General features: G+C 51.1%; 1 protein-coding gene and 1 pseudogene across 2 annotated transcripts in view; both read right to left on the reverse strand.

The window, feature by feature from the left end:
- Nucleotides 1-78: 78 nt before the first annotated feature.
- IQANK1 (IQ motif and ankyrin repeat containing 1) overlaps nucleotides 79-13330 on the reverse strand; it is a gene marked incomplete at both ends in the record, with an annotated part of 30979 nt that continues 17727 nt past the window's right edge. The window contains 11 exons of the mRNA XM_080939550.1: nucleotides 79-382; nucleotides 453-587; nucleotides 662-755; nucleotides 861-969; nucleotides 1233-1325; nucleotides 1441-1495; nucleotides 1584-1723; nucleotides 11362-11487; nucleotides 11556-11747; nucleotides 11821-11985; nucleotides 12184-12317. Coding sequence (XP_080795676.1) covers nucleotides 79-382; nucleotides 453-587; nucleotides 662-755; nucleotides 861-969; nucleotides 1233-1325; nucleotides 1441-1495; nucleotides 1584-1723; nucleotides 11362-11487; nucleotides 11556-11747; nucleotides 11821-11985; nucleotides 12184-12317 — 1547 coding nt within the window. The remainder of the gene's footprint in view (nucleotides 383-452; nucleotides 588-661; nucleotides 756-860; nucleotides 970-1232; nucleotides 1326-1440; nucleotides 1496-1583; nucleotides 1724-11361; nucleotides 11488-11555; nucleotides 11748-11820; nucleotides 11986-12183; nucleotides 12318-13330) is intronic.
- On the reverse strand, nucleotides 6860-9415 carry LOC308438104 (AP-3 complex subunit sigma-1-like; annotated as a pseudogene). Its single transcript has 3 exons — nucleotides 9405-9415; nucleotides 7161-7398; nucleotides 6860-7088 (listed from the first exon to the last, which is right to left on the reverse strand). The product of its transcript is annotated as an AP-3 complex subunit sigma-1-like (transcript).

A 13330-nucleotide genomic window follows, 5' to 3' on the forward strand; every position in this document is an offset into this window, starting at 1 on the left:
CTAGCTTTGGTCCAGACTGGTTGGGGATAAGGAATTGTGCACATAAATGCCTTGGCCACATGCTTTATTGGGATATGACTAGAATCCTCCACTGGGCAGCTGCACACGCACTGGGAGCAGGATCTCCAACTGGTCAGCTGGTGGCCACTGAACCTGGGTGACAAAGAAGAGGCGGAAGTTCTCTAGGCGAGCCTCTTGGAACTGGGAGGGGTCGTACTCAGGTCCATCTGTTGGCCGAAGCAGTGACAGATACCCTTCCGCTGCCAGCAGCCCACGACTCAACAAAGCCTGTGCCAGGCCAGGCTGCACTGCCTCCAGCTGTTGCTGTACTACTGGGAACAGGTTCACTTCACGCAGGTCAAACACCAGTGGCTTCCCGTACCTGTAGGTGTGTCTGGTGAGGAGGCAGGGAAGGCCCAAGGTGGGGCTGTCCTGGGCCCTGCCTGACACACCTGAGTGCCCCCAGGAGAGCCAGCCGAATCCTCTCAGGTCTCAAGTGCTCCGGATTTACGGTGTCCACATAGTTGGTGTCCTGGTATCTCAAGAAAGTGGCTGCCTGGCCAGAAGGGTCGATGACAAGAGGCCACCTGAAGGCAGCCACCTGGTCACTGTGGTCTATGGGCACCTCTGACTCGTGCCCACACCCAGCCTGGGTACTGACCGTCCATCGGCACGGATGCGGTCACCTACATCCTTCATCAGCACATCGTGAAGCTCCGTGACCCGGCACTTCAGCCCGGGTTCTGTCATCTCGTCTGTGGAGGTGTTAGTTGCAGAGCATGGGAGATCCCACTGCTAAATCCCTTCCCTGGCATTGCCTCTTCAGGTCCGCCCAGCTTCCCCACCACAGCCCTGCCCACCCTCCGGGATCTGTTCCCGAAGCTCCAGCCTGGCCATGGCCAGTAGCTCCTCAGCTTTCTGTGCCTCTTGCCGCAACCTGTCCACTTGGGCCTCTGCATCCTTGATGGCCTAAAGAAGGGGTCATGCTAACCGTCACTCTCCTCAGAGTTACCATGTACTTTGTGGTAGGGTGGGGACGGGGCTGGCTACCCAGATACAGGAAGGTGATACCTGTCAGGACCTCCTGGCTCTACCCATGCCCCGAGGGAGGCCACTGCTACTAAGTGATCCATTAGGTGTGGAGGGCAGAGATGCCTGAAATTCCCTTGGATAGGAACCCTCAGGCTGACACAGGGCATGGGGAGATGTACTCATGTCCATAAGAGGCCCACCTCTAGTGTGAGCTCAGTCTTGCCCATGCACTTCCTCTCACACTTGTCATGCTCCATGATCCTCCGATTGAGCTCACAGTAGGCCTGCTGGAGCTGGTGGGCAGACAGGCCTTGCGGACCCCAGCAACTCACTCCCACCCCAATCCCTCAGCTCTCAACCCCTCCCCGAGAGTGTCCTTCCTGCAGGGAGGCCTGGGTCACAGATCACCTCCTTCTGACACCTCTGCTGCTCCTTAGCCAGCTGCTGCACCTTGATGTTGATGCTGCAGAGGAAGGAGGCAGGATGGTCAGAGTCTTCTATGTCCTCCACGCCTCCAACCCAACCCCGGGTACACCCACCCTTCTGCTAACCGCTTGGCCTCGTTCTCCTTGTGCTTTTGGGCCTCCTCAGCACGGCGATGCTGTTCCGCCTCCATGTTCTGGAGCATAGCCTCTGTAAGACTCAGGTCCCACGATTGCAGCACGCTGGCCACCGCAGCCAGCGAGGCCACCTAATGACAGGGCATTTGATGCTTAGAGCCATGTGTGTCCTGCCAACCTAGGAAGAAGGCACTTCCATTTCAGAAGATTTGGAAAGGTGAGGGTGCTGTGGCAGGGAACTGATAGACCACAGGCCAAGGCCACAGGTCTCCTGGGCTCACACTATCCACATTCAAGCAGACCCAGCTCCAGTGGCAGAGCCTCCCCACTTTTGCCTACCAGCCAAGCTCCTTGCCTCTGTCTCCCACTCATGCACAGTCTAGGCTGCCCACACAACAGACACAGACACCGCTGTCTGAAGCTGCTTTCATCTGTCCACCTGAAGATCTACCCCTTCAAGGACACAGCTTCTAAGAGTCACAAAGAGCCACAGCCCTTCTGGGTGTGGATGATGTACGCTTGTAATCCTCACACTCGCTTCCATGCCTGAGACGACACTCAAGGGGCTCACAGTAAGAACGGGGATGATGGGACCCAGCTGACTTGGCCATCACCCACAGATAGCCGAGGGGAGATGAAGAAGGGTTTGCAGTAGAGGGCTGTGAGCTTCTGGAAGGCTGGGGACAAGGCTGACCCATACAGAGTACATCTCTCCAGCCCCCTCGTACTGGAAAGTCAGTCCATCTGTTGACCCCTATATCATTGGCTTCATGTTGGCTCAAAGCCCAGTAGAGACAAATGCAAAATCTGTCACATTCAGCCGCTTTAAATGTGACCTAGGTTTAGTTTTAGAAACTCAGAAACTGCCTGCCTGCTTTTTATACCCTACAAGTCACCGCCCAGTCACTGTAGGGCCTTAACCATCACAAAGCCAAGGACTGCCCGGGCCTTTCCCGACTCTCATTGCCCTTCACAGCTCTGAGCTCCCTTGGTACTGAGTGGCATCAGATGGCACTGGTCCACCACCTGCAGATGGTATGCTGCTGACACCTTTTGTCCAGTTCCCTTCTTGATCAGTTCCACTTTCCCCGAGGCAGCAGCCTTCCTTATGTGAAGGGCCTTCCATTTCTGTGCCGACCTTGAACATTCATGGCCCCCACCTCCGAATCTCTCCTGCATGACACTTTCTTGAAGAGATATACGACACCTTGAAACTACCATCACGTGCCTGACCACCCAAGTGGACGGCCCCTTACCCTGCCCCGCTACTCACATCCTTCACTGCATTTACACTACGGGGTAACTATTCCATTGGGTACTTGCTGAAGAGTTTCCCCACCAAGCACCTAGAATGCTGCCCCGGCACAAAGGCTTTGTCAGTTCAGTGGCCAGGTGGATCAGAGAACTAAGGAATCTACTGGTGGGCACCTAAACATACTGACACCAATGGACAGATGAGAGATAGGAAAATGGCCATGTTGGGGGGTGGGGAAGATTCATCAATAAATTAATGTGTAGAGAAATGCAGAGATGGACAGACAGTTGAATGGGTACACGGATAACCAGTTGGTGTGCTCTTCCTTGGGGAAGGCTGTTTCTCCTACTCTCAGCTTTCCTCAGTTGCCTGCAGTTCTCTGTGTAGGGCTGAGGCCTCTAGGCTGTGCCTTGTCTCCATTAGCATGTCTATTGTACTTGTTCAGCTCAGGTTTGGTGAGGTTGTATGGATATATCTTTTGACATTCTAAGGATGTCAAAATGTTCTATTCTAAAATGTTCCCTGAGCCTTGGGTAACTTTGTGATTTAATTTTCTGCATATGGGTGTCCTACCTGCACATGACTCCATCTGTCTGCTTGTTATGTGCAGAGACCAGTAGAGGGACTCAAATTCCCTGGAAATGAAGTTACAGATGGTTGTTCATCTGCCATGATGTGGGTGCTGGGAATTGAACCGGCATCCTCTGAAAGAGCAGCCAAAGCTGTCTCTCCAGCCCTATATATGACTTTTCTTTTTAGCTAGGGTCTTATGTAGCCATGGATAACCGTAAGTTCCTCATCCTCCCTCTTCCACCTCCTGAGTCATGGAATTATAGGCATGTGCCACCATGCCTGGAATGTATGGTGCTGGGGATGGAACCCAGGGCACCATGCATGCCAGGCAAGAACTTGGCCAACTGAGGTCCATTGCCCAGCAATGGAATATGTAATTTTAAATGCTTATTTTGTTTTGCTTTGAGACAAGGTCTCCACATGTAGCCTTGGCTGTACTGTCCTTGTAGACCAGGTTGGCCTCAAACTCACAGAGCTCTACCCACTTCTGTCTCCCAGTGCTGGGATCGCAGGTGTGCGCCCCTATTTCCAGAGGAAATGCTTGCCAAATGACCAGGTCTGCCAATAATCAGCAAGTAATTTGCACTGAATGTCCTGGATGTCTCTCCTCCGGGACAAAGACAAGTGATATTCAGGACAGTGGCTGTTCTGTCCCTTGGGCTCCTCAAAAGACTCTACAAAAAACAGAAGCTCTCATGACCCCAGTTTTCAGCTACTGAGCCCCTGCCAACTGTGGACCAAGTATTAAATACATGAACTTATGGGGACAACCAATCTCCACTCAAACCACAACAGTTGCAGTTATGAGCTTAACTTGCATTTCCCTGTTAATATTGGTGAGGAAATCTGTCTTATTGTTACTGGACATTTTGACTGTATGAGCCATCGTGTGGTTTCGGGGAATTGACCTCCAGACCTCCAGAAGGACATCTGGTGTTCTTAACTGCTGAGCCATCATCTCTCCAGACCCTTGGTTTTTGCTTTGTTCTGTTTGTTTGTTTTTATAAGGGTCTTGCTCTGTAACTCTGGATGGCCTGATACTCACTGTGTGGTCTGGACTGGTCTCAAACTCAGGACAATCTTCCTGCCTCTGCCTCCTGAGTGCTGGGATCAAAGATGTACATACACCTGTGTCAAACCCTAGAATTTTCCTGTAGATTCACAGACTACCGAATTTGATTCTATGTGCCATTTAGTTTTGTGACAACAATTTCATTGGATTGTATAATTATTGTTAGAAATGTTTGTCTTTCTCCGTGACATGGGAGCTGCTGCAGTGTGAAGTCCCTACAGGGGCGCTCTGAGAAGCCAATAAATGAAGGTGTGATGGTGAAAACTGGGTTGCAGTGGAGACCCTGAGATGCTAGGGATGCCAGAGCCATCTGCTGAGAAGAACCGCAGACACAGTGTGGCAGCCCGATCTATGTTGCAGTCTACAAAGCTGGAGGAGTCATCTGAGCCCTCTAAAATTAAAATCCCAGAAAGAGGCCATAGAACTCCAGGTGCTCATGTTTTCCCTGCTCAGTTTCAGTCTTGTTTTGGTCCAGGACTTCCTCACTGTGCCCCCATTCCTCCATTTAGAAGCAACTGTACATTTCTTGCCATCGTACATTGGAAGCGTGCTGTTGGTTTTTTTGTTTTTTGTTTTTTTGTTGTTGTTTTTTTATGGTAGGGTCATATTTAGAAATTGCCTTGAGTCTCAGATAAGATGTTAAATTTTTTTTTAAAACAAGACGTTTATTTAAACAAGATTCTTGACTTGAAAGGAAAAGTATCCAGGAACATTTTGTTCAGGAATAATCTACCCCTACTGGAAGGCAGATTGCCCTTGTAACAGCTACATACAGAGAGGTTACAAAATTGTCCTTGGTTTTACAGTGATAAATGAAAGACATTGAAGTTCTCAGACCGAAGAAGCTATGCAGAGAGTTTTACACTGTAGGAGTTCTTTTGCTAAAACAATGAGATGAAGGGGACTGGAGGGATGACTCAGCGGTTGAGAGCACTGGCTGCTCTCCCAGAGGTCCTGAGTTCAATTCCAGCAGCAACACGGTGGCTCACAGCCATTTGTAATGGGATCTGATGCCCTCTTCTGGTGTGTCTGAAGACAGAGACAGTGCACTCATATACATGAAATAAACAAGTCTTAAAACAAATGAGAGCAAACTAACTTTCTAGACTATAAAGCTCAGAGTGAGCATGGTGCTTAGGACAGGAAGGGATATTTTCATAGAGCTCTCCCCAAGACATCGGCCATTTAGTTTAAGAGAAAAAGTTCAAGTCCGGTAGTGGTGGCACATGCCTTTAATCTCGGCACTCGAGAGGCCGGGATCTTCCTCCTCTAGTTCCAGCTGTGGGGGTGTGCCTGTTTCCCATCAAACAGGGATCTACCTGCCTCACTGGCAAACTCTGCTGTTCACACTAAGCTTCTGTTAGCTCACAAAGTGCTGTCTATCCCCTTGTCTAAAACTGCACTGCACAACCATCCTGCCCTCTCTTTAGATTAACATGACCAGTGTTCTCGGTCTCAACTCCTTCCATGGGCTTCTTGTTGGCCATGACAAGCACAGGCGTTACCCCAGTTGCCACACCAAGTCCTCACTGTGGGACGCTTTGGGCTTTTGAACAGTGTTGGGACCGTGAAAGACTGTAGGTACTTCTGAAGTTGGAATAATGCATTTTGCATCAAGGGATGGCCGGGAGCCTGTGGGGGCGGGGGGATATAATGTGGTTGTTTGAAGAATTGTCTTTTATGTTTGTGTATTTAAACACTTGGCCCTTAGTAGATGGTGCTGTTTGGGGAGGTTATAGTACCTTTTACGAGCCTCGCTGGGGGAGTCTATTGCCTGGGGTGGGCTATGGTCTCATCCCACTTCTTATCCTCTCTCCTTCCTGTTCCTGCCGCCATGACATGCCTTCCCCATAATGGACTCCAGTCCCCTAGAGCCAAGGCCAAATGAGCTCTTCCTTTCCTTTTTCCAGTTATCTTGGAGTTTACTTAAACTGAAGAAAAGCTCGTGTTTTCAATACACACTTGGTCCTTTAGATGACAATTGTGACAAACCGCAGAAGGAATTAGAGGATGATCCATACAAAACATCAACAATCTTGGGTTGCACATAATTAGAGAAACATCCCACTTTCAGAAATACCGTAATAGCCAGTATATAGAGGCATGCCTTTATGGGGGCATAGGAATGCAATTTAGAAAAAAAAAAGAAAAAAAACTCACAGGGGAACTAGTCAATTTCTTTAAAATCACCGAGTAAGAAAAGCAACACTGAACTTTCATACTGATGTATGCAGCTTCTGTGCAGTACCTTGACTTAAATCCAAGAGCAAAGTTAAGACACTCCTCCTCTATTTTTGGTAAACAATTGCATGGTAAACTTAGATGAATTTCCCTCTGGGTTTTACCTGGGAGTGGCTGTTTTCATATCTATTTAAGAGAGGGCAGGTTTGGCACTTTCATATGGATGCCGCCAATGTTAATGTTTCCCAGGAAGATTCGTATTCTTTACAGCGGATACAGGGCGGGCTGGAGCTCCTGCTAAGCCAGCCTCAGATTTCTCCAGTTTATTTTGTGCATCAGTTTGTGTGGCAATCTCATTCATGTTGGTCTCCAGTCCCATTCCCCCCATCACCACTTCTGCAAGAATATTAGGAACCTTGTCTGTGTGGAATATTAAATCCAGTTTACAGACATTTTCAAAATGTTTGTCTCATGTTTCCACAAGTACTTGAATTAGAGCTAAAATGCCAAGTTCACTCTCTGAGGAATCCCCACAGAAGACAAAGCCAGTGTTGCATAATGTCCGTAAATCCGTTTGTTGTCAGACCCTCCAATTGGTAAATCCTCCTTCTAAGAAATTACAAACATTCTCATCTTGCTTAGATACCAAAAGGAAAGTTGCCCTGATGATTTGCTGTTATGCATCTTCACTATAGGGCCGGTAGAACTTGGAGAGTTTGGGCTTCCTGTGGACCAGGTGAGTGCTGCCAGGGCTGGGGGGCTCTGGACCCTCGATTCTGGGAGCCTTCCCCACTCGCTCCCTCTCATGTGTGCACCCGAATTTTTTCTTCTTTAACTCGCTTTTGGTCCTGGTATGTTATCCCAGCAACAGAAAAGTAACGAATACAGCAGTGATACCCACCACAGGTCTTCAGAAATCTCGAGAATCACATCGTGGGGATGAAATTGGGCAGTGGGACCTCAAGGCACTGCTGGTAGGAGTGAACAGGCTGCTACAGTCATAGAGCTGTGCGAGTGTGCATGGGAGACACCCGGAGATACACGCAGCGCTTGAGTGTTCGAGACAGACACTCGAGGACTCACGCGGCACACCGCAGCCACTCCTGGAACTCCAAGCCCAGCACAAGCATCAAATAATTCAAGATCCAGACCAGTGAACTCATTTCTCCATCCCGGCAAAAGGGGGTAAAATGCAACTCCGTGTAAAGGACTGTCTCTCACAGACACAGCTTATGACAGAACAATGTCACATGAACTCGTGCACATGAGATTCAAAACAGTGGGTCTAAGCCACTGTGCCTACACATTTGGGCCTAAAAATAGAGGGGCAACTAAATGGGTGAATGAATGAATGAATGAATGAATGAATGAATGAATGAATGAATGGTGGTTTAAATACAGAGTAAATACAGGACAGTAGAAGCTAGGGAAGTATTCCTTTAAAATCTCCCATGTAGTCCAGGGGAGGTCTCTGGCACTGTGGAGTTCCTTATACGGTTTCCGCTAGGTGTTTTCTTGTGCTGAGCCACACACACAGCTTTGGCACATTCGGTGTCCAGCTAATGATGTGTATTTTTACAAAATGAGATCCAAGATGAGTAAAAATCAAAGAGATGGCAGAGGAACGGAGGCAAGGTGAGAGAAGAGATGAATTCTCTCACACAGATGGCTGATCTGCCTGAGCCGGAAGTTCAGATAGGAAACGCATGACAGCTATGTTATCTGAAGGAATTTTTATTGAGAACCATGTGCTGAGATTTCACCAAGGAACTTGACGGTTATCTCTAGCCCCGCAGAGCCGGGCTGGTACCTTCTGGTGTGTGGAGGAGACAGTGTACCAGCTTGAGGGTTGGTCTGCGTGCGGAAGAACAGGAACCGAAGAGAGTCCCAAGAGGGTGACGCAGGGAGCTGGAGCCGATGGCTGTCGCACGGGCAGAGCGGGGGTTTAGTGATGATGATATAGCAGGAGGAAGGTTCGGCTCATTGAAAAGCAGGACACAGTGTGCAACAAGTGGAGCGTTAGTTCAGTTAACCGATGCCTGAGCCCGGCAAAGGTAACAACGAGCTTCTGTCCCACTGTCATTGTCCTGCTGTCTTTCCCCGCTCACCACACCTGCCTCTCTCCTTCCTGTAAAAACCAGCAGTCTGTCTTCCATTTTATCATTCTTGCTGTTTTGAGAAGGAGGAATATGCTGAGTACTGCGGCAGGGGGGGGGCTCTCTCTCTCTCTCTCTCTCTCTCTCTCTCTCTCTCTCTCTCGCACAGTCTCCTGGAGAGCTCTGTGAGTTGCCGACATACCACGACCTTCATCCCCTGTGGCTGAAAGATGGTCCATGCTGTGTGTGTTCCAGCTTTCACCAGGAGAGGATGTCTGTGTATCTGGGCTGTATCCAGTTTGAGGCTGTTTCCACACAGGCTCCGGTGGACATTATCATGTGGACGTAAGCTTCACTCTACTGGGCTAAGTGCCCAAGCACATAATTGCTGAGGTTACACAGTGTGTTTAGATCTTCAGAGTCTGCAGAGGGAGGAGCCCTTGTTCCTGTTTGCAGCAAAGTGTGAGACTCCAGTTTGACTACACCCTCACCAGCATGGGGCTCACCCCTCCCTCTGCTCAAGCTGTCACGGTGTGTGCTGATTCAGGACACCCTAGTTCTGTGCTGGTCTGAAGTCATCACATCCTCTGAAGGAACATTCCTTCCCCTGTCCATCATAGAGAGACAACACATGCCTGTCCGTCATGGCTGGACATCAGGTTTATTTGCTGCTGAGGTGAGATTTGCTTCTATACCCCATGGAAGTGTCTTTGGTTAGGTATAAGATTTGTGACCAGCCTTTCCCCCATAGCTGGCCATTGTTTCTTGTCCAGGTCTTGTGAAGGGAAGCCTGCCTGCCTTCCTGTTTCCTGCCTGCCTGTTTCCTGCCTGCCTGCCTGCCTGTCTCCTGCCTGCCTGCCTGTCTCCTGCCTGCCTGCCTGTTTCCTGCCTGCCTCCTGCCTCTCTTCTTTCCTTCATTCTTTCCTTCCTTCTTCCTTCCTTCCCTTGTTCTTTCCTTCCTTTCCTTCCTTATTTCCTTTCTCCTTCCTTCCTCTCTCTTCCTTTCTTTGTTCTTTCCTTCTTTCTTCTTCTGTCTTTCTTTCCTTCCTTCCTTCCTTCCTTCTTCCCTTTTCCAGGGGTGAGTGTTAATATAGTACCCACTACCACAATGAACTCCTTTCTTCCTGTTTAGAGAAATTGCAGAGGCCAGCACATTTGAAATGCCAGGGAGAAGCCTTGCCCTGGGAAAACCACCCTCACGATCACTGGCATCTCCCCTGCCAGGCAGGTGTGTTCAAGGAAGCTTCTCATCTTGGTGAGGCCCAACTTTCTTTCTTTTGTCTTCTTGGTGTGGTAGCTAAGGGTGTCTCAACATGCCCTAAGGCCCAGAGATCATTCTCTATTTCTAAAGCGGTAATACGTCACTGTTTATGCTGAACTCTCAGGTCTGTTGAGTTAATTCTGTGTCAGGTATGAGAATCAGGTCAGAACTTGTTTGTTGACCTGTGGGCTGCTAGTGGCTCCAGTACCTTGTGTTAAGATGAGTGTCCTTCCTGACAGCTAAAATTTAGGGCACCTCCCTATTACTACAGCTCCCTAGTTACCAGCCCTGTGGCTTCCCAACTGTCCTCTGACCTCTGTGCCCTCCAAGAGACTCTGGCCCTTGGAGCACTCTCTGAACTCCCTGACTCTGGCTGACGCCACTTTTCCTGCTAGACCAAGAGGGAGAGAGAATAGACTCAGTCCACAGAAGGCAAAGCTGGGAGTGGCATCTGACTGAGGGGGTCCTAGGCTGGGCAGAGACTCTGGTGTCCCCTTCCTCAAGGGAGCAGAAGCAAATGTTTGCCAGCAGACCTGACACCTACCCCACCATTTCTGGGGGCACCCTCAGCTTTGGTAACCAGATCTGGGTAACCAGAGTGAAATTCCAGTTACTTAAAGGTAATAAAGGCAATGCCAGGTGTGGTATCAAACACGTGTGACCCCAAAACTGGAGAGTCTGAGGAAAAAGGATCAGGGTTAGTTCCTAGCCCATCTGGACTATGAAGTGTGTGTGTGTGTGTGTGTGTATGTGTGTGTGTATACTGTAAACAAATAGATAGAAGGCAGGGGTCACTTCCTGGCCTGGCTTCTCAAGAGTTGCCCCCACTACTGAGTGAGTCTCCCCATTGACCTCCTAGACCCACAGTTCCCAATTAGCATGGGGACCATAGTACTTCGTCCAGCCAGGAGGCAGTTCCACCGACTGGAAGGGAAGACGCAGGAGCAGACTGAGACCAAAGGGCACATCCCAAGTTGTTAGAACCTGTGGTGCCTGGCCAATCTCTGGGGACTGTTTCCTAATCCATCACAGTAGCTGCATCCTCAGGTGGCCAGAGCACCGGAGGAGCTAGGACAAACCTCCCGCACAGAAGGCTTTCCTGGTAGACAGCTATTGTTCAGAAACTGGAGTTTGGTTGATGGGATGGAACCAGATGCAAAATCTAGGGATCCCGGTATCCCCTGTCTTTTGTTTTTCTTATGAAACAGGGTCTCCCTATCAGTTTCCTGGCCTGGAACTTTCATTAATCCTCCTACCCAGTGCTGGGATTACAGATGTGCACCAGCACATCAGAAACCTTTGGGGTGGGGATGTGCATGCCAGGGCCGCACCTGCTCTGGAGTGCTCCCGTCATCCGCGTACACCCGGGGGTCTGCTCCAAGCTTCAGAAGCACCTCCACGGCTTCCAGGTGGCCCCCAAAAGCTGCCCGGTAGAGGGGCGTGCGGCCGAAGGCGCCCTGCGGAAGGGGCTCTCTGAGCACGTGCGGGGACCAGGTCACACCGCCGCCGTGCGTACCGCGCCCACCTTGCTGTTAGGGTTGGCACCCAGCTCCGCCAGCAACTGGATGGCCGGGGCCTGCCCGCCCGCTGCCGCCTCGGATAGAGGCGTGTTCCCATGGCTGTCCTCGCACTCCACGGTGGCCAAGCGCCTCTGCAGCCGCCGAGCCTTGCCGTCCTCGTCGAAGCCCACGCCTTGGCTGGTCATCAGCTGCTCCACCTGGGCGCCAGGCTGGGTCACCTCGGCGTCCGCCCCGCCCAACGCCCCGCCCACCCGCTGCCGAAGCACAGACCTCCTTGAGCACTTGGCGGATGTCGCCCAGGTCCCCTTCGAAGGCGGCCTCCAGCAAGCGACGGCGGCGCTGCAGCTCCTCCCGCCGGGCGCGCTCCTCCGCTTCCTCCTTCTCGCGCTGCCGTCGCGCCGCCTCCTGCTCCCGGCGCACCAAGGCCAGGTAGGCCTGCAAGACGTGGCCCACGGTCACCGTCACTGCTGGAGTGTCCGCAGCTCACGGTTACTGTGTAGCCCAGACATGCCCATAGCCTTGAGGTCCCCGCCTAAAGCCCCGAGGTCACAGCTCCCCATTCACACTCTGTCTGGACCTTCCCTCTTACTCTGGGTCCGGGCACTCAGGGTCTTGTGGCTGGGCCCTGCTCACCTCTCTCTGCAGCTTCTCCATCTCATCCAGGTACTCCCGGCGCTCCTGTCTACGACGGGCCAGATCCCTTCGTGCCAGATATTGCCGGAAGGCACACTGGATGACAGTGGCAGCTTTGTCCTCTCTGGTTGGCACTGGAGTGAGGCGGATGGGAATTTGGACTTCAGTCCTCCTTCCTAGCCACCATCCCTGTGGTCACTGGGGCCACAGAGGGGACCCAAGCGGTCCTCAGAAAGCACGAAGGACAGACACAGTGATTGTCAGGCCTGTCTCTCCTCACTCAGGAGGCTGGAGCAAGAGGACCCATGGAGTCCGGTAGTTTAAAACCAGCTGGGGCTGTGGTAGACACAGTGTCAACAGAGTGATAAAAATTTCTAACCAGCTGAGTCTCAATAATGCTCCTTCAGTAGAGCCGGGGAAGGAGAGAAGGCCAGACGTGAGCAGGAAGTCCACATACCCAGGGCCTGAAAATATCTAGCAATCCACAGCTAGAAAGACGTTGTGAAAAGACCAGTAGGAAGAACAGAAATACAGCCCCTGGTCCTCGGGGCTCACCCACCAGAGCCAGCGGCCCTTCCTGGACTTGGCCCAACAAATCTTTAAAGCCCGGTGGGTGCAGCTAAGCTGTAAACTGCCCAAGTAGAGGACGTTCTCAAGTGGTCTCAGCCTATGGCCCAGGACACTCAGGAGAACGGGGGGGTGGGGGTGGGTGGGAGTCTAGAACATGGGCACAGCCCCATATTCAGACCATTTCACCGAGGTCTACCTGCTGACCTGGCACAGTGGCTTCTAGGAGCAAGGGGCTAGAAGACAGCGTGCAGTCCTTCCTGTCACTAGCTGACTGCTGGTGAGTAAAGCCATGGAGGCTGTTCCACCCCACAGTGTCTCTGTGTCTCTTCCTTTGTGTGTGTGTGTGTGTGTGTGTGTGTGTGTGTGTCTGTCTGTCTGTCTGTCTGTCTGTCTGCTATGGTGAGGCTGCAGCAGTGAGATCAGCAGCATTCACAGAAAGCTGAAGAGCTGAAAAAAAGACAAGCAACAAGCCAAGTGTCGGAAGTACCCTCTGCACAAGAGATAGATGCAGGTCTGACAGGGACTCCGAGACAGGCTGGGCGAAAGATGAGTCAGGACAGGCAAGGAAGGAAATGGA

Source organism: Micromys minutus (genome assembly GCF_963924665.1).
Source record: "Micromys minutus genome assembly, chromosome: 27".
Lineage (NCBI taxonomy): Eukaryota > Metazoa > Chordata > Mammalia > Rodentia > Muridae > Micromys > Micromys minutus.